Raw genomic sequence first — 23,537 nt, 5'->3', positions numbered from 1 at the left:
GTAGTACGTAAATTGGACATGAATACCCATTCTTACATGTGCCTTTAGGTGGGTTGAGGAGGATGAGAATTTAATAAACTTTGGGAAGACACGTTATGTTGATTATGTTTCTGTTATGTCTTTAGATACCATGTCATAGAACTTATACTTAGGGCATTGCCACTAGTTATGATGGACATTTTGGGTTGAATTCGAAGGTCAAGACAATCTTCGCTCTCATTGGAGCTAGTGCTCAAAGGACCGCCCTACTTTCTTCCACGTGGCCTTTCATGATTTCTATTCGCGTATTCGTCCGTCGCTCAAGGTAACACGAGCCAATCAGACGCATTTGTCCTTTTCACTCGCGTTACGTGTGCCCGGCACAGACCCATTCAAGATGTCGGCGACATCTATGTTCCCCATGTGTGTCCGGGCGAGCAGGGGCCTCCTCAGCTTAAGGAACGGAGTACAAGGAGGTTTGACTACCGCCGTTGCCGACCTGATTCGGGTGCTGTCCACGGAGCGGCCGGCGGGGGAAGGGAGCGCCACAGGCGGCCTCGCCCAGGCGATTTTGCAAGAGAGGCTCCAGCAGCAACAGAAGAAGGGCCAGGTGTGTCAGTCAGGCTAACTTAGCCAGCTTGCTGTGTGGGACATTCCCAGAATATTTTAGCTAACCTCGCTGCGCTGGTCGCCAGAAATGTACTAATAGCTAGACTATGTATAGACGAAGCTGGTTGTATTTTGGAAAAAGACATAGATATGCCATTCATTCATTTCGAAGGTTTAACGTTGACTGTCATCAGATAATCGATCTGTCATGTGAGACCCTGTGCCGCCCTGTATTGGTCAGTGAATGAGCTTCGATTAGCTAGCTGTACCTAGCTAGCATGTTCCAAGATGTCAGTGATGCATACATGGTCAACATGGGATAATTTTCAATTAGCTAGCCAAGTTGGCTTTCTAAATCATTAGCTAGACGGATATATACCTAGCATTAAAGTGTGACATTTGTGTTTGTGGTGTCCTTGTGTAATAACGCTTGCCGACTACCAAAACTGGATGTATCGCGGTGAGCAAAGTTAATGTTGGTTAGTAAAATTAGAAGGAGTAAAATCAAGCAGTCCAACCAGCCTGGGAGGTAGTGCTAGCAAAATCACCATACAGGCCCAGTTCACCAACAATGTTACCACACTCATCTGTTGCCGTTTCATTTGCTAACTCTACTTAGTCGATTATTGATATTATTACCCGGAAAACATGCTTCTAGCTAGTGTTCAGTCATTTACATGTACAGTAGTAGTTCGCTAAGAGAGAGGTTTAGCCAAGGATGTTTTTCTCCTGAAGGTCAGAGAAAGCCCCTCTCCCTGCCCCTAGTGCGTTCCTTCACTTGTGCTATTTTGGTTTGCTGATAAAATCCTACAGTTTCTCACCAGCTTCCCTGGGAGGGACATGTGAGAGCGGAGCCAGCGCAGCTTTATTCAGATCTCACCTGTCCACCACACCTGTGTGATACATTGTAAGATGAATGAATCACTACCACTTGATATTGTCGGGTCCTAATCAGTTGACCTATTTCCTATGTACCCCTCGTGGGCCGGCTTGTTCTGGAGAGTGTAACCCCACAGCAGCTACTGTAGAAACGAGTCTGGCGTGTAGCTAGTACAGTATGGTCACGTCATCCCATATATATGTGTGTGCAGGGCTGAAAATCAACACCTACCACCGGCCAAATGCAGGTAAAATGTCCAATTGGCGACTATATTTCGGAAGGCTATCTGAAAAAAAATAAAAAATACTTGGCCGGTAGATTTTTTCATCTACAGTCCCCTTAGCAGGTGACTCACCATGAGCCAAAAAGTTAATTTTCACCCCTGTGTGTGTGTGTGTGTGTGTGTGTGTGTGTGTGTGTGTGTGTGTGTGTGTGTGTGTGCGCGCGTGTGCGCGCGCGCGTGCGTGTGCGTAGGCTCAGCCACCTCCAGAGGGGGAAGGCGAGGGGGGAGGCGAGCAGCGACAGGACCAGGGAGAAGATAAGAAGCAGAAGGAGAACACGGCGTACGCCAAGAAGATGGTTCTACGGCTGGCCGGCCTCATGGGTGTAGGTGGAGCCGTAGGCATGGTCTACATATTTGGTGAGTCCCAGCGGTTCGTTCCCCCTCTCTGGTCCTCCTTCTGCTGATCTCGGTGGGCAGTCTTCTGGTCTCGGGGCGATGGGTTAGGTGTTCCAGTGGTTAGAGCGTCTGACCGCCAGTGACCGAAAGGCCTCTAGTTTGAGACCGGGCCGGGCCATTTGACAAGTGATTAAGTGATTGACTAGCTCATAGTTGTAAGTCGATTTGGATAAAAGCGTCTGCTAAATGGCTGAAATGTAATCTCTGTTTTACCCTTTCTGGTCTCTTCGTCACTCTGCCTTTACTGTCTCTCTCTTTTTCCTAATGCTGTGTTAAACTAAACTATAAAAAAAATACCAGATCAGTCATTGTAAGTACAGGGAGTTGACAGACGATGAGCCTTTAGACTGTTAATAGTCTGTTCAGTTAAAAAAAAAAAAAAAAACATGATCAGGGACTTGTGTGACCCTGCTCCTATTGGACTAGAGCAGGTCTGGTCAGGGCAGCTCAGGATTGGCCAGGGGCGTGTTGTACTGGAGGAACAGGACCACCCACTAGGGGGGAGCTGGGAGATGTCATCATCTCCTGGATAACAAGCCCGTCAAGGACTAACACTCAACCAGCAGCACTAGCCAAGGACAGACTGGAGTCAGGGACAGGCTCACCTTCTCTTCACTCTGTGGAATATCGCTTTTTGTGGATTTTAATCTGAATGAAGATGTACAGTTTTTTTATTGGGATTATCTATTGGGATTATCTGCGTTGGCTTGATTGATCGATAGAATTGCTCTGGTAAAAATTGATCGATAGGATTGCTCTGGTAAAAATAACTTTTTCATTTTTATATAAGAATAGAGTTAAGGCTATTACAAATGGACTAGACCATTTTTAGGAATTTGCATATTGATTGATGCATTGATGGACAGACTCGTATCACAACAAATTATAATGTTGCGTACAACACAATTAAATCTCTTTCTCTCTCTACAGGTAGCAATTCAGTGGACGAACAAGGAAACAAGGTATGTTTTAATTGAAACATGAAACTTATGACATATCTAGGTGCCTGATTTTAGTGTGAGACACACTTGGCAGGTGACTGTGAAGGCATGTGGCACACTTCTCTCACATACTAGGTGAGATCTTCTCTAAAATGGCACACTTCTCACATACTAGGTGAGATATTCTGTCTAAGTGGTTCACTTCTGTCTTTATTGCAGGCATTTTGTGAGAAAAAAGGGGTGAACCTCACACAAAATGCAACAGAAAATCTGACAAATGTTTATTACTTATAAAGGTCTCCCTTTAAGAGAAAAGTCAGAAGTGGTGAAAAGTGAATAATGAATTGTATTATATTTTGATCCACACAAAGACAGATTTTGAGCATTACTAGGATACTAGATTACCTACAGTAGATGCCATTACAACGCGCGTGCGCCTGCACTAGTAAACCTCACCATGTGTTGAAGCAAATGAGCAATTTCAATGAATAGGTGGGATCTTATGCTCATTACCCATGTGCTCTAAAAAATATATACGGTATATCACAGAGCCGGCAGCAACATTTCACTGTATATTGTACACTGTACACTGTACTTTTACACATGACAAAAATCTGAATATAGCTTGTGACGTAGGACACTTGTCAGCCTTCTGTGTCTGTCAGTCAGGGGCCCAGAAGGTGTGTGTGTGGGATGATGGGGCCCATCAAAGAGCACACTTCTCTCACCTGGAATAGACATCCCCCTGTTCTTTCAAAGGGAACACTTCTGTGAGGCCTGTGCCAGAGGTCCTGTAGAAGGTGATAGTCTGGGAAGACATGTACTTCAAAGTGCATGTTTCTCTCACCTTCATCCCTTTGTGTCTTCAAAGGGCACACTCCTCACTCCTCCCTGAGCCTGAGACTGGGCTTGTGCGAAGGTGAGAGGAGTTACCACGGGAACGTGCATACTTCAAAGTACACACTTCTGTCACCTCCCAGTTGTTCACTTCCTGCTTCCTACTAATTGCACCCCTTGTGCGGCAGGTGTGAATGGAGTGTGCCAGCTAGTGGACAATTCCACATCTCTGGACTGTGATTGTTGGAGCTGTAGTGATGACAGGATGACAGGAGGGAGGGAAGGTGTGAGTATGAGAGGAGGAACTGGACCATGTTCTCAGTGCCGGGACTTCCTGGTTCAGGTCCAGCTGTCCCAACGGCCGATATCAGGAGACTTTGATTGTTTCTATGATTATGAATGAAACTAAAGGCCTGCTGCAGTGTAAAGCCACAGAGACCTTTTGGCCACTTTGGTAGAGCTCTCTGTTTTGTAGAGTCAATGTCAATTGTATTTATATAGCACATGTTCATACAAGCAAATGTAGCACACGGTGCTTTACAGAATAAATGAAAACATTGTTTATTAGTCGTTGGTACAAAGAAAATGGAAAAAAAAGAAAATGGGATGGATCATATATGATAAAAGACAATAGAAAATAAGAAACAGTAAAACATTTAAAATGAGAATAAAAAATGAAAATATGTAATTAAAACGGGTAAAACTACAGCTCTCTATGCTAGTGTTTGGTAGAGGTCTCTATAGGCCAAGGACTGCATTTGGGTCTCAGTTGGACTAATTAGGTCTAATCTAGTGTAACAATTCTATTTGGAAAGTTCAGATAATTGAAGTTGATGTTAATCCAAGCCAATGCTTTAGCTGTGTCTGGGAAACTGTCTCTATGTCTGCTCCCAGTGATGGCTTTCCTGTCTACTCACCTCCTAAACAGCTTCAAAGAGCACACTTCTCTCACCTCGAGTCCTTCTGTGCTCCTCTTTCTCAGGGCACACTTCTGGGGGAGGCGGGTGGGGAGGCTACTTCAGAGTGCACACTTCTCTCACCTTCAGTCCCTGCTGTTCACTCCCTACCTCAAAGTGCATACTTGTCAGGTGATTGCGACATGTGGCCTTGAGCCCAGGTGAGAGCCGTGAGTCTGGGAAGATCGGCTACTTCCCAGAGCACACTTCTCTCACCCGAGGTCCACATCCTCTTGCGCTCATTTTCAAAGGGCACACTTAGTCTGCTGTGGCGTGTGCCAGGAAGGCATTTTGCGCTTCAAAGTGCACACTTATCTCACCTCTCGGCCACTTCAAAGTGAGCAGGCCACGGCAGGTGTGATGGGAGTGTGCCAGGCTGGTCTCCCTGCGCCGGGGGCAGGATGGAGGGGCGGACGGTGTGACTGAGAGGAGGAGGAGGATCCTGTTCTCATGTCTGGGGCTTCCTCTCCACTGCGCGTCTGTCCCTCCCAGCCACGTCTCACCCCGAACACCAAGCCTCCCGTCCGCTGATGGAGGTCCCTGCGCTGTCATTCCGCAGTCTTTTATCTGAATTGAGATTCTCCCTTCCGAGATTCTGTACCCAGTCTATGAGATCGTGCCGTTTTTGGTCGTTTTTACCTCCGTTCCCGCGACAGGGCAGGGCGAGGGGTCATGTTTTCGGTGGCGTGTTGGTTGGTTCTTTAGCAGGATTGTGCAAAAACTACCAGTCTAATTTTCATGAGTCTGAAAGGACATTAGTACCCATTACATTTTGGAGTGGATCACTGGGTGGATCCACAAATTAAAACAAAACTTGGAGCGAAGCCAGCTCGCTGTGTGGGGGCTCTAGAGAAACAGGGTTTGGACTGGGGTGTGCGGGGGGAGAACCCGGAGTGCACTGAACCGCCCCCCACCGGCTGTGACCCGACGCCACAGAGCCATCTAAACACAGCCGCCCATGTACCTCCATTTTGGACTTGGACTCAGGAGTGAAAAATCACTCCCATATCTCGACAAGAGAAGGTCACAGAGACACAGGGTTCAGACTGGTATAATGCTCTTGACCTAACAAATGCAGTAATACCAAACGCATCTTGCTCTCAGGCAGAGCCCCGAAATGCATTCGTGGGCGGAGGTCTGTGCTCTCCGAGCACCATTTCTAATTTGTTTGTCCGTCCAGGAGTAGCCAATGCTTTGTCTTTCTCCTGGGAACTAACTTGTCACAGCGAATCGTTTCAGTTACTCAGGGCAGTGAGTGCAGATGATGATCACACAACTTGTGTGTTGAGAGCTTTGTGTGTGTGTGTGTGTGTGTGTGTGTGGTTGCGTGTGCATGTGTAGGTGTGGTTTCCCATGAGACCTCGCTCTCCCAGCATAGTTCGGGAATAAGTCTCTCCCCTGGTCCCCAGCCCACCCACCCCCAGCCCGATAACGGAGTGTCAATTACCCCTAAATGAGCCCTCACACACCTCTCCCTCTTCTGGAGATCCAGTCCGCCCTGTAATGGGCCTCAATCACCCTTTTGTGTGAGAAGAGACCCTCGCGAGAACCAGGTTACAGCGAAGGCACACAAAGGTCTTTTTGTTCTGGGAACATCCTTCCTGTCCTTCCTTCAAAGGACTGTGATGGGAGTGTGCCAGTCAGACAGGGGGATTCTACTGTGGGACTACGGAACAGTAGAATGCTAGGCTATGTTAGGAATATGATCTAATCAGCTCTTTATTTGTCTTGTCTCGTGTTGAGATTTGAATAGAGCGCTGGTAGTGTCTGGTCAGCAGTCGATGCCATTTAAGTGACGGCAGCGTCACAGTGTCCCGTTGGCATTTTACTATTGAATAGGCATATTTGCTCACATTAGTTAGAATCAGAATCAGAAATGTTTATCGCCATGTAGTTTTAGAACAAACTAGGAATTTGTTTCGGTCAACGGTGCATAACATGGAGACAACATTGGACAGGGTGCAGCAGGGACGAGGTGGACAGTGCAAATGAGCAGTACAAAGTACGAATGCAAAAATAAAATAATAATAATATTCAAAACGGAGTGCTGTCAGCGTAAATACAGTGAGTGTGCAAAGTGTAACGTGTCTGGTGAGCTGATCTAGTCTGGTTCAACGGATGTCGTTTTTGGAGATGAGCCTCATTGACACCGTTCAATTCCAGCGGCACCAATCAGATTCAATCCCCTGACACTATTTTGTGGTGCCGTTGGGAAAAGAAGCTTAGCGCTGGCCAAGATGATTATGATTAGTTTTAAGATTTTGAAGATGTACAGAATTTTTTCCCCCTCACGAGACTAGAACTGACCTGGCAACTGTCTGCAGACTAATTTGACTCTGCCTATGGTATCGCCATAGAACCACAGGCATTAAGACAAGATGACACTCAAGTATTTGACCTCCAACTCATTTTTTAAACCAGAGCTTATCTCTTAAATGAGATCATCTAACGTCTCCTTGCTTTCAATAGGACATAGATGAGACTAATGACCCTGCACCAAAGCTGGCTACCAATGACAGGAAGAGAATGTCTCTTCCTCCCCTCCCTTGATTGCTTAGCTAACATGGTTTGGTAGGTGAAAGTATTGAAACCCCCAATACCTCTAAATGGAGGGGGAAAACGTGGTTATTACCATACGTGGCCACTAGATGGTGGACTATGTATATTAGTACCAGTTCCCAGCTGAAGTTGCTCTCTCACCTTTCCCTCACTGCCCTACCCAGTAATCTCTGGTCTGGAACAATCAACACTGCTTTTATTGGCACTCATACGGTACCAATGCATCACACATGTGACCAGCAGGGGGAGTAGGTAGGTAGTAAGTTTATTGATCCCGGGAGTGGAGTAGTGAAACTCCTACCTGAAAAGGATTCGGTGTGGAACCTGACAGACCCAGAAGGGTGTGTGGTTGGGAGCCTGTGCTTCTCTAGACAGCCATGTTTTTATTTGATTCAAACAGGATAATCTGTCTCATCACTCCTTCTCTGTTGAGAGTTGTTTGGATGTAAACACAAACACAGTTTTAGTTTGACACCGTCGTTTTGAACATCAAAACGATTACAATCCCCCCCCCCAAAACACACACACACACACACACACTATACTAGCCTAACCTTGCATGGTGTAGATCATAAGATCAGTATGTTTGGGATATCAACAGGAATGACTGATTTATTTATTGACCCGCCTGTGTTTGTTACAACTGTCAGGCGTTGTCCAACTCTGTTTCTCCTCTGCTCTGCCAACAGATACCAGATGAGTTTGACAACGGTGAGTCACTGTGAATACCTGTGGGAGGAGTGGTGAGGTCGAACTCTGACGTCACTTTTTAGGCTGAAAAGTTTGCATTTCCACCACTGTGGGGTGTAGTCCAAAATTCCTGTGGGAAAAATGAACGGGATTTGTGAAAAATGCCGAAAATAAGGTCTGTGTTTGACATATTCACAGAATAGTGTTTTGTTCAAAAAGTTAAAATACATAGTTGCTTCTGATGTCAATATTGTTGCAATGACTTGAAGTCTACAAAATGAAGACATCATCTCACCACTCGTTGACACCCCAAGGGGAGAAAGGTTTTTTTATTGGCATTTTTCATCACCAAGGTCTTGTGGAGTTGTAGCCAAGTTGAATCTTGTAAACAAGGTCATGCATTCTGTAATCCAATAAGATGAGGGTCTCACTGGTTACCTCTCTCTCTCTCTCTCTCTCTCTCCCCATCTCTCTCTCTCTCTCTCTCCCCATCGCTCTCTCCATCTCTCTCTCTCTCCATCACTCCCTCCGTCTCTCCCTCTGACCCCCTCCTTGTGCGTTTGGCTCACCTGTGCAGTAAACCTGGTTCGTGGGCTTCCACAGTTAGAGGTTTGGTATTAAATGTGTTGAAACTGTGACCTGGGCTGTGAACTGGTAGGCCAGATGAACAGGAGATAACAGGCTAGAGCCAGATGGGCTTTACTACACAGACCAGCTGGAGAACACATCTCCAAACCCACAGGTTGTTCATTGGTTACTTTCAAGTGTAAACACTGATAGTCGTGTGTGTGCGCGCGCGTGCGTGAGTATGTGTGTGTGCGCGCGCGTGCGTGAGTGAGTGTGTGTGTATGCGCTTTTTCAGGGCAGCTACTGATACAGATTATTATTAATCAAGGAGACCGATAACCAATATTTGTAACCGATATACATTTGCCGTGAAAATTAAAATTGTGTCAAATTTTAGAACAACACAAACTCCAACACAACTTTGTTGAAAAGCCCATTAGACTATAGAGGTGTAGCTGTGCTGGTCAGATATAGCTGTTTAGATTAGAGATGTGTCCTGTGCTGGTCAGATAGAGCTGTTTAGACTAGAGATGTGTCCTGTGCTGGTCACACAGGGCTGTAGGCGGGAGCACAGAGGGGTGAATACAGACAGAGTCGGCCGCATCACAGCCAAAGTAGCACATTTTTAAATTCATAAACTTTATCGGCAGTTGGATTAAAAAAATTAAAAAAACAGATGCCAGAAATACAGAATTTCGGCCGATAATATTGGCCAGGCCGATAATCGGTCTATCCCTAATTTTGGACCCATACACACACACACCCTTACACACACACCCGTACACGCACACACACACACACACACACACCTACACACACACACACACACACCCTCTTCCAGCCCCCTCATTCTCTGTGGCCAGATGAGGCGCCTCTATTCCTGTCTGAGCATGTGTGTCTTTGTCGTGGGGGGGGGGGGTCCTTCTTAATGATTGATCGATCCTAGAGGGATGCCACCTTGCAAGCGCCCCCACACCGGGGCAATGCCAACCGCCCCTATTGAGAGTGTGAATGGCACTCTGTTACCCCCAGTCTGGCACCACCCTCCATATGCCCCCCAGACATCAGTCATCCTCTCTAACCGCCTCCTGACAACTGACTGAAAGGGCCTCATTAAGACACGGACATAACACACACACACACATACTCACTCACTCACACATACACACACTCACTCACTCACTCACTCATTCACACACACGCACGCACGCACATATACATACACACATATACACACTCACTCACTGACACTCTCACACACATATACTCACACATACATATACACACACACACACATGTGCCGTTTCAGTTTCCTGTATGGTTGTGTTGCACACCTGTGCCATGTTCTTATGGCGTTATGAAGGGCTTCTCCCTCTTCACCGTCACTCTGCCTCCAGCTATGTGAGCTGAGAGGGACCGTGTTGCCCCCCCTACTCCTAACGTGAGCGTAGTCCTGGGTGGGTGGCGGGGGGGGGGTGCCCTCCCCTCGGCCTCGGAGCTATGCTAATCCAGGTGACAGCTGCGTCCCTAAGCATCCGGCTGGGCTGATGTTGTCTCTGATAGAGCAGACGAGGAGGGGGGACTCCACTCAAACCAATTACAATCACCCGGATCGTCCAGCAATGACTCGGTTAATATCACACTCCCCGAGGTGCCCTATCGCTCTCTGTCTGTCTCTATCTCCCTCTCTCCCTCCCCAAGGTACCCTATTTCTATCTCTCCCTCATGCAACCTCTGTCCATGTATCTCCCTTTGTGTCTTGCTCTCTCTGTCTCTCTCTCTCTCTCTCTCGTTTCTCTCTCTCTCTCTCTCTCTCTCGTTTGTCTTTACATCTCTTTCCTTCCGTCTCTCGTCCTGAGTCTGTTTTCTTTGCTCACCTCAGGACCTCTGGGCGCTAACGCTAAAGCTAACACTGCTGCTATGACCCACTGTGCCGATGGATAAATGGAAAGCTTAACCCAGCTTCATCATCCATTGAGGGGGGCATTCTGTGACTCCCCCCCAACCCCCATCCTATGACCTGCTGCCCTGATGAATGGATGGATGGTTGGATGGCTTGATAGCCTAGCTAGCGTAGCCTAGCCTCATCACCATCCTGGGCGTTTCATCTCCTAATAAAGGCCAATGATGACCTGAGGGGCCATTGCAGGGGGGGGGGGGTTCAGTGTCCCCGAGGGGACATGGAGGCTGCTATCCAGCCCCCCCCCCCCCTCCACCACGCGCTCCCTCCCTCCAGGGAGGCAGAAGGCGGGCGGAGTGATGTACGGGAGGGAGGGTGGCGGATGGTCCCTCGGGGACCCTGGCGTGGTGGTCCGGTCTGTTAGCAGGCGTGACCCACGTTGCCATGCCAAGTGATGGTATTCACGGCCGTGTGTGTGTGTGTGTGTGTCTGAGGGGAGGGGGGGGGGGGGGGGTAGGGTAGCAGCTGAGGGGTTTAGGGGGGGGGGGGGCTTAGATTGATAGTAGCGGCGTGATGCATAGGAGCGTGGGACGCCGAGGTGGTTGGCGTGGTGAAGTCACAGCGATGTCCCCAGAGAGGCTGACGACAGCAGTGATGAACCCTGACACAGACCGCCACATCCTGTTTCCTGTGTAACACTCCTCCCCCCCCCTCCCCTCCCAACGGGGGCGTGCTCAGTCTGATTGCGGCACCGACACCTGATACCACTTGGGTGTCGCTGGGCTTGGTGATGGGGCTGATGAGGCGTTTTTGGAGCTCAGCTGGAACAATGCGCCTCCTTCTGTGGGCATCCTCCGTCTGTGGGGAGCGTCAGACAGGGGCAGGCGGTGAGCGTGTTCGCAGCGTAGCCAGCAGCGGACAGAAGTACGTCGGGATGACGGTGCTGAGAGAAAGAGAGAGACCAGCGATCCTCCGTACAAAACAATCCCCCCCTCCCCCTCCCAGGCCCAGTGTACACACAGCGGACAGCCTGCCTCCCAGGTCCCTCATCCCTGTCCCTCCCTGTCCCTAACCCTGCCTCCCAGGTCCCCCCATTCCTGTCCCTAACCCTGTCCCTCCCTGTCCCTAACCCTGCCTCCCAGGTCCCCCCATTCCTGTCCCTAACCCTGTCCCTCCCTGTCCCTAACCCTGCCTCCCAGGTCCCCCCATTCCTGTCCCTAACCCTGTCCCTCCCTGTCCCTAACCCTGCCTCCCAGGTCCCCCCATTCCTGTCCCTGACCCTGTCCCTCCCTGTCCCTAACCCTGCCTCCCAGGTCCCCCCATTCCTGTCCCTGACCCTGTCCCTCCCTGTCCCTAACCCTGCCTCCCAGGTCCCCCATCCCTGTCCCTGACCCTGCCGAGAGAGACCCTCTAACAGCCCCCCCAAAGAGAGGGGGGCGACCGTTTGTCACGGCCCAAGAAAGAAGCGATTGACAGCGCGGGCAGAGGGGACGACAGAAGAAAAGCACGGGCCCCACCAGAGAGAGAGAGCGAGAGATAGAGAGAGAGGTAGAAGAAAGAAGAAAGGCAATAGAGTAATAATGGCCTTTGGCAAACCAGCGGAGCATATGCCACCCCTAGAGAAGGATTAAAGACGCGCTTTGTTAGGACAGGAGGCCCGGGCTATCGATCTACCTCTCCCTCCCTCCCTCCCTCTGTCCTGTACTCTCTCCATTCCTCCCTCACTCTCCCCCTTTCCCTCCATCCGTTTTCTCGCTCTCTATTCGCCTTCCATCTCTCCCTCCCTCCCTCTCTCCCTCCCTCCTTCCAGAGGGTGTAGCAGCAGGCTACAGTCGCCTTCCTCCCTGTTACACAGACAAACAAGGTTAACAAGGTTAGCGCCAGAGCTGCCAAGAGCCTCCTCCATTCTTCTCTTTCTTCCTCCACTCCTTTCATCCTTTCACCGTGTGTAATGGTCCTCCTTTCACAGTCGGCGTCAGGCCTTTGGTCAGAGAACACGGCTTCGGGACACGAGCAGCGGGCTCCTCCAGAGGGGCTCTAGCAGGCCGGCTGGGCATCTGGTCACTCCTGACCCTACCCAGGCTAGATGGACTACAGGGTTGTCTTGGGCTACAGTGGGTAGTGTAGTAGGTAGCCTCCTCTCTCTCTCTGTCTTTCTCTCTCTCTCTCTCTCTCGTACAGAAGAAATGGACTACAGTATTGTCTTGGGCTACAGTTTGAGCTTGTGGTAGCCTCTCTCTCTCTCTCTCTCTCTCTCTCTCTCTCTCTCTCTCTCTCTCTCCTGGATGTTGTCTCAGGCTTAGCTGACAAATATTCATCTCCTCCCCTCCATCCTTCTCCTGTCATCTTCTGTCACCACCTCTATCCACCCGTCCTTCCATTCATCCATCTATCTCTCCACCTCCAGCCCCCACTGCTGTTATTAGCATGATAAAAGCCTTGATCCTTCCGATCCACACGCACACGCTCTCACAGAGGCACAGACACAAACAGGTACACACACACACACACACACACACCCCTGCCTCCCATGGGGGGGGGTAGTGTATGATGCCCACCCCCAGCCAAGCGTGGCTCTCCAGTCCCAGGGGAGCGGTTAGTCAACAGGGCCGGTCACTATCCCACGCTCCCTGGAAGAGTGAGTGTGTGTGCATGTGTCTTGTTACCCCCCAGGACAAATCAAACGCGTTGGAGTGATAACATACAGGCTGCTGTAGGGGGGGGGTTAACCAGATTGTTTGAACCATCCACGTGCGTGCGCGCACACACACACATACACACAGACCTGCTGTTGTCGTTGGCAGGAAACACCAGTTCTGCTTTGATACTTCAATTTTTTCATTCATTCAAACCTTTATTTAAGACTCTGGAAATCCATTGAGGGAGACTAATTTTCAATGATGCAGAGCATACAAAGACATTAAATATGCAATCAATAAATAAACCAGTCAGAATATAATAGTTATAAGAACGAAAAAACACGACAATCAAAATAAAATCAACCAAAGAAAATAGACACACATTGATCTCTGAGGGGGCCTGGAGCTGACCATAGGATGGGAGATCAATCGTTAAGGTGTTCTGAAGAGGGACTTTAAGAACAAGCTGGTCATTTGATGAGTTCAATAACAACCAAAGTCCCAGTCCAGCATCACTGTGATGTAAGGGGGCAGCTTCCCAACAAGCGCCTAATAACTGAACAAATTCCACACACGGTCCACACAGGTTCCACACGGTCCACACAGGTTCCACACAGGTTCCACACGGTCCACACAGGTTCTGCACAGGGTCCACACAGGGACAGAAGATGCAGTAGGGTACCTACTCCAGAGTCCTTAGCTGCTTGCTTTAGCTGGGGGACAAATGCCATCTGCCATAGCCATGCTGAGATGCCTATCTGCTGTAATGATGCTGCGGTCTCCTGGGAGATGTGGTTCCTTATTGCTCATTAAGACTACAGCTGTGGACATCCTGTAGTACCTCACCACTGTCTGTCTGTCTGTCTGTCTGTCTGTCTGAGGAGCTGTCATCACTCTGTCTGTCTAAGGAGCTGTCATCACTGTCTCTGTCTGTCTGTGTCTGTCTGTTTGAGCAGCTAACCAACTACTTCCTGATACTGGAATACTGTAGGCATGGGCTCTGGCTGCTCATAATGGTGCACGGTCTTAGATTTCTCAGGCACCTTTATAGACACCTAAGCTGACCTTTCCCCTCTGTTTCTCCCTGTCCTCCAGACCCTCCGGTCGTCCAACAGATGAGAAGAACCACCAAGTACTTCAAGGACTACAGACAGGTATGGAGCACATAGTGTGATTGGTTTAAAGCTCAATGAGAACTCTTTTTGTAGTTCAATATTCACCTTTACTTGCCAACATTAAAAAGTGAATGGTTTACTTGCCGCCTTTTTAACTCCCTTGTGTTCTTTGCGGTCCCGCGCTGATGATGTCATAACTGTGCGTCTCCAGATGATCATCGAGCCCACGAGTCCCAAGCTGCTGCCGGACCCGCTGAAGGAGCCCTACTACCAGCCTCCCTACACCCTGGTCCTGGAGCTCACCGATGTGCTACTGCACCCGGAGTGGTCGGTGGGTGCACCCCCCCCCCCACTCTCGCCTGGCTTCCCCATCTGTCTGCTTCCCCTTTCACCCCCCCTCCACACACACACACACACACCTCCACCCTGACAGGTGCGCTTGCGAGTGGCACGTGCGGTAGACAGGTGGGGTGCGACCAAGGCCGTAACCTGACACCTGCTCTCTCACACACTCCAAACCTGGACCCCCCCCCCCTTTCACGACCCCCTCTACCTGCACCAGCAGCCATACAGGGGGGCCCAGCCCAACCCCCCCTGGCCCAGCCCCGCCCCACCCCCCCTGGCCCAGCCCAGCCCCGCCCCCCCTGAACACACACACACACACACAATACCTGTATATTGTATACACACTCACACAAGATACCTGTAGACTGTATACACACATTGATTTGTATGACTGGTGCTGTATAAATAAAATTAAATTGACATACTGTATATATACACACACACACACACACACACACACACAAGCACTATTTTCACTTACTGCACCCCAGACAAATCACCACCCCTAGTCTTCTCTGCTGGCGTTTTGTGTTAAAATTCATACCAAAGTACTTGACCCGAGATTGTGTGTGTGTGTGTTTGTTCACAGCTGGCGACAGGCTGGCGTTTTAAGAAGAGGCCGGGCATCGACTACCTGTTCCAGCAGCTCGCTCCCCTGTATGAGATCGTCATCTTCACTGCAGAGACTGGCATGGTGAGTGGAACACCGAGCACACACTACCGACACGCCACAACATGTTAAACCACACTATGACACGCCACAACATGTTAAACCACACTATGACACGCCACAACATGTTAAACCACACTATGACACGCCACAACATGTTTTAATTCAAACTATGACACCCCTCAACATGTTATAACTCACATTATCACACGCCACATGATATAACGCACACTACGAGGCAATTGTTATAACGCATACTACAACACGCCACAATATGTTAACGCATACATAGAGTAATGGGACATATGGGGATGGATTGTGTGTGTGTTTGTGTGTGCACGCACATGACTGAGGCGCTCACCTGCCTCCCTGCTCTCAACCAATCAGAGCTGGCCTTACTGCCAGGTGTCGCTTGTTTGTTATGACAACAACACACACCTACCTGTCGCCACCCCACCCCAGCTCCCCCCCCCCACCCTCCAGGCCTAACCCCAAACAGACCCGACAGGTTCCCCCGCAGAAAAGCCCCTTACTGAATCCACATTGTTATGGTGCTGTGATCTGATGACGTTAACATGTGGATAATTCACACTGGCTTTCATCCTTAACATCATGGTAATGTTGTTATTGTTGTGGTGGTGGTGTTTGTTTAAAGTTGTGGTGTTTTGGCAGCGGTAGCAGCACCCCTAGTTCTGTTGTAGGTCCTAATTGCCCTCCGGTGCGCTAGCGGCAGTCGGGCACAAATCGGACGCCCCGCGGGCATCCATGGACCCCTTTATTCAGACCCACATTTATATGCAAATAAGCTCTGCCCCTCTTAGGTCTGATTGGCTGGCTGTTTAGACCTTTTGTTTGTTTGTTTGTTTTCCCTCTCATTACCATGAGTGTTTACGGCGTGCTAGATTGTCAGTGATGGACCACGTAGGCCTGCATCGCCACAACGCCCCGACTCTGCCCAGTCTAACTGACCTCTGTCCTCTGAAGGCACCCTGCAGTCTTTAACCTGGACGTGTGCCTGCTTGATAGGACATGACCCGTTCACCTACTGACAGTTAAGGGAAGAGAAGAAAGATCTATTTAGGCGTAATCATTTCCCCACTTGCCTTCTCCAACCCAGAACTAACACTATACACTATGAATCTCTCTCTATAATCGAGACCCCTAGTCTACCCGGCGCTGACGTGTGCGTGCGTGCATGTGTGTGTGCGTGCGCGTGTGTGTATGCGCTCCTCTAGACGGCCTACCCCCTGATTGACAGCATCGACCCCCAGGGGTTCGTCATGTACCGGCTGTTCCGTGACGCCACGCGCTACATGGAGGGACATCACGTCAAGGTAAACACACACGCCTGTCTGGCACACGCCTGGCCTGTGACCCGGCTGCTTGGGCTGAGAGAGGAAGTGTGTGTGTGTGTGTGTGTGTGTGTGTGTGTGTGTGTGTGTGTGTGTGTGTGTGTGTGTGTGTGTGTGTGTGTGTGTGTGTGTGTGTGTGTGTGGTACCTATTGTATTTATATTTTGCTGATCTGGCACTTTGACTTCAGCACTAGATTATGCTCTTAGTCACTTGTTTAGGAAGGAGGTGCACTTGTGAGTTCTGGCGAGTATTAGTACACGGACTACCTACGTTAAATGCAATTATTGTAAGTCACTTTGGATAAAAGCGTCTAGATAAATTACTGTGATGTAATGTAACGTTTGGCAAACAAACCACCCAGGAGAGAGTGCAGGTTAACGGCTGAGAGGTCACATCTGTACCAGTCAGCTCAGTTGATGCTGCTGCTCTGCTCCCTTTCCACCCCGTCCCCCTCCAGACCCCCCCTCTCACACACACACACACACAGCCCCCCCCCCCCCCCCCCCCCCAGGCGCCACAATGCTGCCACACCCCCCTGTGTCTCCTCCTCAGCCACCTTCTGCTGCTCCATTGATTTTCCTCTCCTCCCTCCCCATCCCTCCTCCTGCCCCCCGCCTCCCCTCTCCTCCTCAGCCTCCACAATAGAGGCTTCTCCCCCTCCCTCTCGGGCCTCATTAACCTTCTGCCTCCTCCCCCCCCCCCCCTCCCCCCAGCAGTCTGGGGCAGTCTGAAACAGAGCTGGAGTGTTAAGAAGTGTGTTAAACTACTTGTTAGAAGTGGCTGGAGAGGGAGAGAGAGGGAGAGAGAGAGAGAGACTGCCACACTCTGTGAGTTAGTGTTTCTTAACTAACTAAATACTATGTTTCCTTCATCATAAAACATGATTCTTGAAGCCGTGTTATCGCTGTCATACCGAACTCACGCTATAGGGACGATTTATCCCCGATTCACCCCTCCTGACAATCGGAGGAGAAATCGGTACCGATGTTCAGCCCAGATGATCTTGTAATGTGAGGGGTTTACAGATCCAGTCTTAAACCTCCCGATCGGCTCACAGACCCATTGGGGCCGTTTTATATATAAATATAACAATATCAATATAATAACGTTTAATATTTAGATGACAAGCGAGACGACAGTAATTCCTCGCTCCCTCAGGCCTGATAATATCCCGTAGTGTGTGACGAGCTGCTATTTCCAAATCTAGTGTGTGCTTTGAGATTCCAGAGAAGAACGTGTTAAGATTCTCCATATGTGCGCGATTTGGAAACCGGTGAGGATCTTAAATCCCCTGTGGTGTGAGAGTGGCCGAGCTGAGCCCTCTGGACGGTTTGAGCGGGAGGTCGTACGCTGCCCTCTTCATTATTCATGTAGGTCAGGCGTTTCCACGTTTATCACTCGTTATTGAAACGTGTATTCATCGCGCCGCCATGTTTAATTTATTATAAAGGCAACTCGACACCGCCTCACTGTAAATGGCTTCACTGTGTTTAGATGGTCTTCAGTAAGCTGCCTCCGTGTCCTTGCCTCCTCTTTCCTGCTCTCCTCCCTCTCTCTCCTCTCCCCTCCCCTCACCCTCCATCTGGCCCTCCGGAGAGCACCAGGGAGGCGGAGAGGGACAGAGATAGAGAGCGAGGGAGGGAAAAAAGAAAGGGACGACTGAAAAGCCCTCCCTGTCCCCTGAGGGCGTAGCGTCTGTCTGTCCTCCGGTGAATTTCGATGGTGTTTTTGTCAGGAGAAGTTTTCAAACAATGCAGAGACACAGATGTGATCTGTCAATATAATCTGCCGGTCGATGTGACGAGTGCCAGTGTGGGACTTTGGGCTTAACCGACCGTGAGGGAGCAGTGGGGGGTTCCAGAATCTTCTAAGGCAGGACAGTTAGTGGAGGGCATGACCTTCTGTCACAGGTGCACCAGGGGGCGGCGGGGGGGTCAACTGCCAACTGAAGAGTTCCAGAAGCCTGGGTTTTATCTCGTTAGTCGAGGTGAAGCGCGGCCCGGTTAATGATCTGTAGAGACGGTTTTGTTTGAGCAGCGGTTAGTCTTGTCTCTATTACATTTCACCTTTCACCAAACCGGTGGGCACTGGGGAGCAGCAGTAGAGAAGGCAGGTTTGTGTGTGTTTGTGTGTGTGTGTGTGTGAGACTGAGACACGCCTCCTCAAGCTTGTTGCCTGTTGCCTTCAGAGATCAGAGTGTGGCGGGTTGTGTAACTGGAGCTGTGAGCACCACGCCCTCGTCTCACACACACACACACACACACACACACACACAGGATTATTTGTCTTACACACATTTAGCAGGTACACACACAGGCACACACTTTCCCCTGGCACAGCTGGCCTGTGGGTGAGGGGTCTGTGCAGTCTCAGTGGAGTTGGAGCGTGTGTGTGTCTGTGTGCATGCGTGTGCGTGTGCGTGTGTGTGTGTGTGTGTGTGTGTGTGTGTGTGTGTGTGTGTGTGTGTGTGTGTGTGTGTGTGTGTGGAGGGGGTGGTGGGGGTAGAAGGGCAGATGGAGAGGGACACAGCGTTGTTCCTAGAACTGGGCTCATCTGGACCCCCCTCCTCCCCCACGACTCCTCCTGAACTGCTGCTGCTCTGCGTGTGTGCGCGCACGTGTGAGTATGTGTGTGCTCGCGCACGTGTGTGTGTGTGTGCGTGTGTGTGCGTGTGTGTGCGTGTGTGTGCGTGCGCGTGTGTGTGTGTGTGCGCGTGTACGCGAGCGCGCGTGTGTGGGTTGAGACTGTTGGTCAAACACTTGTATTTGTTCAGGGATGCTGGTCATCAGATGGGGTTATGAGCAGAATGGAGCTGATAGAAATGTGTATCAATAAACAATACACCTTCTCATCCCTCTCCTCGCTCTTTCTCCTCTCCTTTCTCCTCCTTTCTTCTCTTTTCTTTCTCCATCTTCTCTGTCTCTCTTATTTCCCCCTCCTCTCACTCTATTCTCAATCTCTCCTCTCCCTCTTCTCTCCATCGCTCTCTCTTCTCTCCATCTCCCTCTTCTCTCCATCTCTCCATCCCTCTCTTCTCTCCATTCCTCTCTTCCCTCCATCTCTCTCTTCTCTCCATCACTCTTCCCTCCATCTCTCCATCTCTCTCTTCCCTCCATCTCTCTCTTCCCTCCATCTCTCCATCCCTCACTTCTCTCCATCTCTCTCTCCTCTCTCTCTCTCCTCTCTCTCTCTCTCTCTCTGTCCAGGATGTGTCGTGTCTGAACAGGGACACATCCAAGGTGATTGTGGTGGACTGTAAGAGGGAGGCCTTCAGCCTGCAGCCCTTCAACGGCATGGCCCTCCGGAAGTGGGACGGCAACTCCGAAGACCGCACCCTCTATGACCTAGCTGCCTTTCTCAAGAGTAAGACCGGAGTGTGTGTCTGTGTCTGTGTGTGTGCGCGTGTGTGTGCGCGTGTGTGTGCGCGTGTGTGTGCGCATGTGTGAGAATCATCTTCACAACCTACTGTTACTGTCCACCTCAAGAGTAAGACGAGAGAGTGTGTGTGTGTGCGCTCGCGTGTGTGTGGCAGAGAGAGTTGGTCTGTGTGCTTCTCTTTGTGTGTGTGTCTGTATCTACCAATGTATGAGGTGTCAGCGAGTGTGTGTGTGTGTCTATGCATTGCATGGTTGTGTGTGTGAAAAGCAGTGTACTGTACGAGCCTCTTCACATACCCCTCTGTTTACCTACACTTCTCATCTAACGTGTTCCTGCCCCCCCCCCCCCCCCCTCCAGCCATAGCCCTCAGTGGGGTGGATGACGTCCGAGGGGTCCTAGAGAACTACGCCCTTGAAGAAGACCCCATAGAGGCCTTCAAACGCAGACAAGCACAGCTAGCACAGGTACATGAACGTACACACACACACTTGCACATACTCACACATAGACATATACACATCAAATCAATACTCAAATGTATTAGTGACATAATACTGAAATAAAAAAAAGGTAATTGAATTGACACAATTTTCACATCATGCTTTGTGCCTTGTATGCATGTGTATGTTTCTTGATATCATACTTACAGAAAGACTGATTGTGTGTGTCTTGTGTCTCTGTCTGCCTGCCTGTGTGTGTGTGCACGTGTCTCTGTGTCTCTGTATGTGTGCGCGTGTGTGTGCGCGTGTGTGTGTGTGTGTGTGTGTATAGGAGGAGGAGCAGAGGCTGGCGGAGCTGGCTCAGCAGAAGAAGCAGGGCATCTCTCTAGGTTCCATTGCCGGAAGATTCTGGCGTTCCAAACAACAGTGAGTGACCCTCTCACTCACCCACCAATCAGAGCCCACCCCTCCACCACGTCCGGCCCCCTCGGGTGGGCAGGACCGGCGGGCTTGTCAGGACGCGTGGAATGGAGGGGTAGAGGAGGAGAGACCGTCCAATCAGATGGAATTTACTGCCACAACCATGTCTCGGGGTGGGGGGTGAAGAGGAGCGGAGCGCGATGATTGGTTACCTTTGTTACCTCTGCACCAATGAGGAGGCAGTTCCTCGGTTATAGGCGCAGAGGGCAAAGGCAGCGCATGCCCCTCCCCCCCTCATCTGCTTCTATTGGTCCGATGTTGTCACCTGACACATTCTAAATGGTGCTGATTGGTCAAGAGACGTTCATCGACGGTCATCAGCTGCAGCTCATAGATGGTCCGGAGGCTGACCTGAGACCAGTGCTCTATCTGAAACTCCAGCACTGGAATCTGGCGCTCTGCACCCAGAGATGGACTGGGACCAGCTGTGTGTGCAACCGTTTCCAAATCACCTGATTTTTATTTTTATTTTTTTTTATTATTATTTTTTTGTTCCAATGTATATCTGAGACTGTGCTGACAAGCATTTAGAACATTAATAATTATACTGCTATTTGAAAATGTGTTGCACTTGGAGACACGTGGAACTGAGGTAGTCTCATCTCCACCAGTGAGAGCTGTCATGGCTTTGACGGGTGCTGGGCTTGGCCAATGAGACTGGGTGTAAACTGTGGCTGGAGCCAATGCAGTAGGGAGTGGGAGGGACATTGTCAGCCAGCTGAACCAATGGGAACCATGGGATCTGTGGCCAGCGGTTGTTCTGGAGACCTGGGATCCTCTGGTATGAATACACGTGCTTGTTAAATGTTCTGTGAGATTCAGTTGATGTGACCCGTTCATTCACTATGTCCCAAATAAAAGAACAAGCTGTGGAGTACGTCCAGGACTTTGTGATTATCATTTTACATAACAGAAAGAGATCCTTGTGATTGTGATAAAACACCATATTCCAAACAACAAGATGTTAGATATTTCATGGTGGTTTGTTGTGAGCCCTCTTAGCCTTGGAGGTATGGAGAGACTAGGCTAAATGCTTTCTTAGCCTTGGTGGCACGTGCACCACTTAAAGATGTTCTTCCTTAATGAGGAGTTATTGTCTGATTGTGCCATCCTAGTAGCCTAGTAAATACCCGACATAGGTTTATATATTGGACATTGGATTCATACCTGGTAGGATGAGCAAGTGAACTCCCATCCGCCCCTGTCTATATTGTGTAATTGTTCAGTGCACTCTTGGTAGCTATAAGACCCATACGAGTGCTTCGAGTAGATCTTCAGGGTCCTAATCGTGTGTTTATTTACACGATTAACTCCGAACAAACAGCCTAAGTCTCATCAGTGGCCGATCTGGCACGAGAGAATGTGCGCGTTAAAGCGGCGCTGACTGTTGGTAGCTTACAAATATTTGCAGTTACAGATTACGGTCGATCAATGCTCATCATCCTTTAAAGCGATATTTGTGTTGCGTTTGAGGTGCCTAAAACCCGAGCTTTAATTCTCCATTCAGGAATGATAGGTGTTTAAACAGGGATGTAAAAGGGTCTTGGGTTCAAGATGATTAGGAGTTAACGCCAGTAGGCCTAAGATTAATTTCAAAGGTCAATTGTCTTGGGTTAAAAGTGTTTTCTTACCACGTTTACAGTTTAATTTGCTCTAGACGGGCAATGTAGCTTTTTTGTTAACACGTTTACGGTTTAATTTGCTCTAGACGTGCAAAGTAGCTTTTTTGTTCAACCTTTATCAAAGTTCACCAAGCGTAGGCTACATAATTACGCACCGTCCGTGACAAAAGGAAGAAATCGCTTCACGCGCGATTCGCCCGTTTTCAATCAAATCGGAGAACAAATGTATATGGATTTTCTTTTGATTGATGTTGAGTTCACTATTGTATAGCCACGTCGCCAATTGGCATAAGAGATGTTAATGTGCCATAGTATGAGAGTAGCGAGACATATGGCGCGAGGCCATTCACAGCTACCTGCAAATTGTCAGGTGTCAACCGCCGCACCCCGGGCAGACGCGCACGTGCCAAAACTAATGCCCTCGGGCTCTCATCTCCCCTCTGTCTCTCTCGAGGGAGAAAGAATGTAAGCTTTTTGAATTAATCTCTTATACTCTAATGCCATGATTTTTATCGCTCTAGCTGTGCCCAATTATGGATTTAATCTTAAGCTAGTCTCAATAGTCCGTTAGTGCAATCGGGTGTGAAATCAGCCTAAACAAATCAAAATTTGTTTCCGATTTGACCAGTGACAACGAGTGAGTAGCCTAGTAGCCTGCAGTTACCAGGGAGTGAATCTGAAACTGAAAGCGAATACAAGCGAGTAAGTGAATTTATGTCGGTTGCTTTATTTCCATTAGCAACCACTCAGTTCAGCATGTAGGGATTACACCGCCATTTCAGCAGGGCCACTTTTATTCCCACAAAATTATCTATAGCCTTGAGGGGAACCTCGAGGTTATACGGTTAAAGTTGTATATCCCAACTGGCTTACAAAAGGCAATGTGTCAGTACATTT

The 23,537-nt window shown here is 49.4% G+C and overlaps 1 protein-coding gene across 1 annotated transcript; it reads left to right on the top strand.

Moving 5' to 3' along the window:
- Nucleotides 1-376: 376 nt before the first annotated feature.
- On the top strand, nucleotides 377-21,604 carry timm50 (translocase of inner mitochondrial membrane 50 homolog; the record flags this gene model as incomplete). Its single annotated transcript, XM_084448906.1, has 11 exons — nucleotides 377-589; nucleotides 1,943-2,108; nucleotides 3,078-3,109; nucleotides 8,130-8,151; nucleotides 14,332-14,390; nucleotides 14,563-14,682; nucleotides 15,286-15,390; nucleotides 16,602-16,700; nucleotides 19,927-20,083; nucleotides 20,456-20,562; nucleotides 20,870-21,604. 11 exons carry the CDS (start codon nucleotides 377-379, stop codon nucleotides 20,966-20,968), a joined length of 1,179 nt encoding a protein of 392 aa, XP_084305032.1. The 3' UTR covers nucleotides 20,969-21,604.
- Nucleotides 21,605-23,537: the final 1,933 nt, after the last annotated feature.

Source organism: Borostomias antarcticus (assembly GCF_949987555.1).
Source record: "Borostomias antarcticus genome assembly, chromosome: 1".
Lineage (NCBI taxonomy): Eukaryota > Metazoa > Chordata > Actinopteri > Stomiiformes > Stomiidae > Borostomias > Borostomias antarcticus.
The sequence above is the reverse complement of the archived record's forward strand: the minus strand, read 5'-3'. Positions and strand labels throughout refer to the sequence as shown.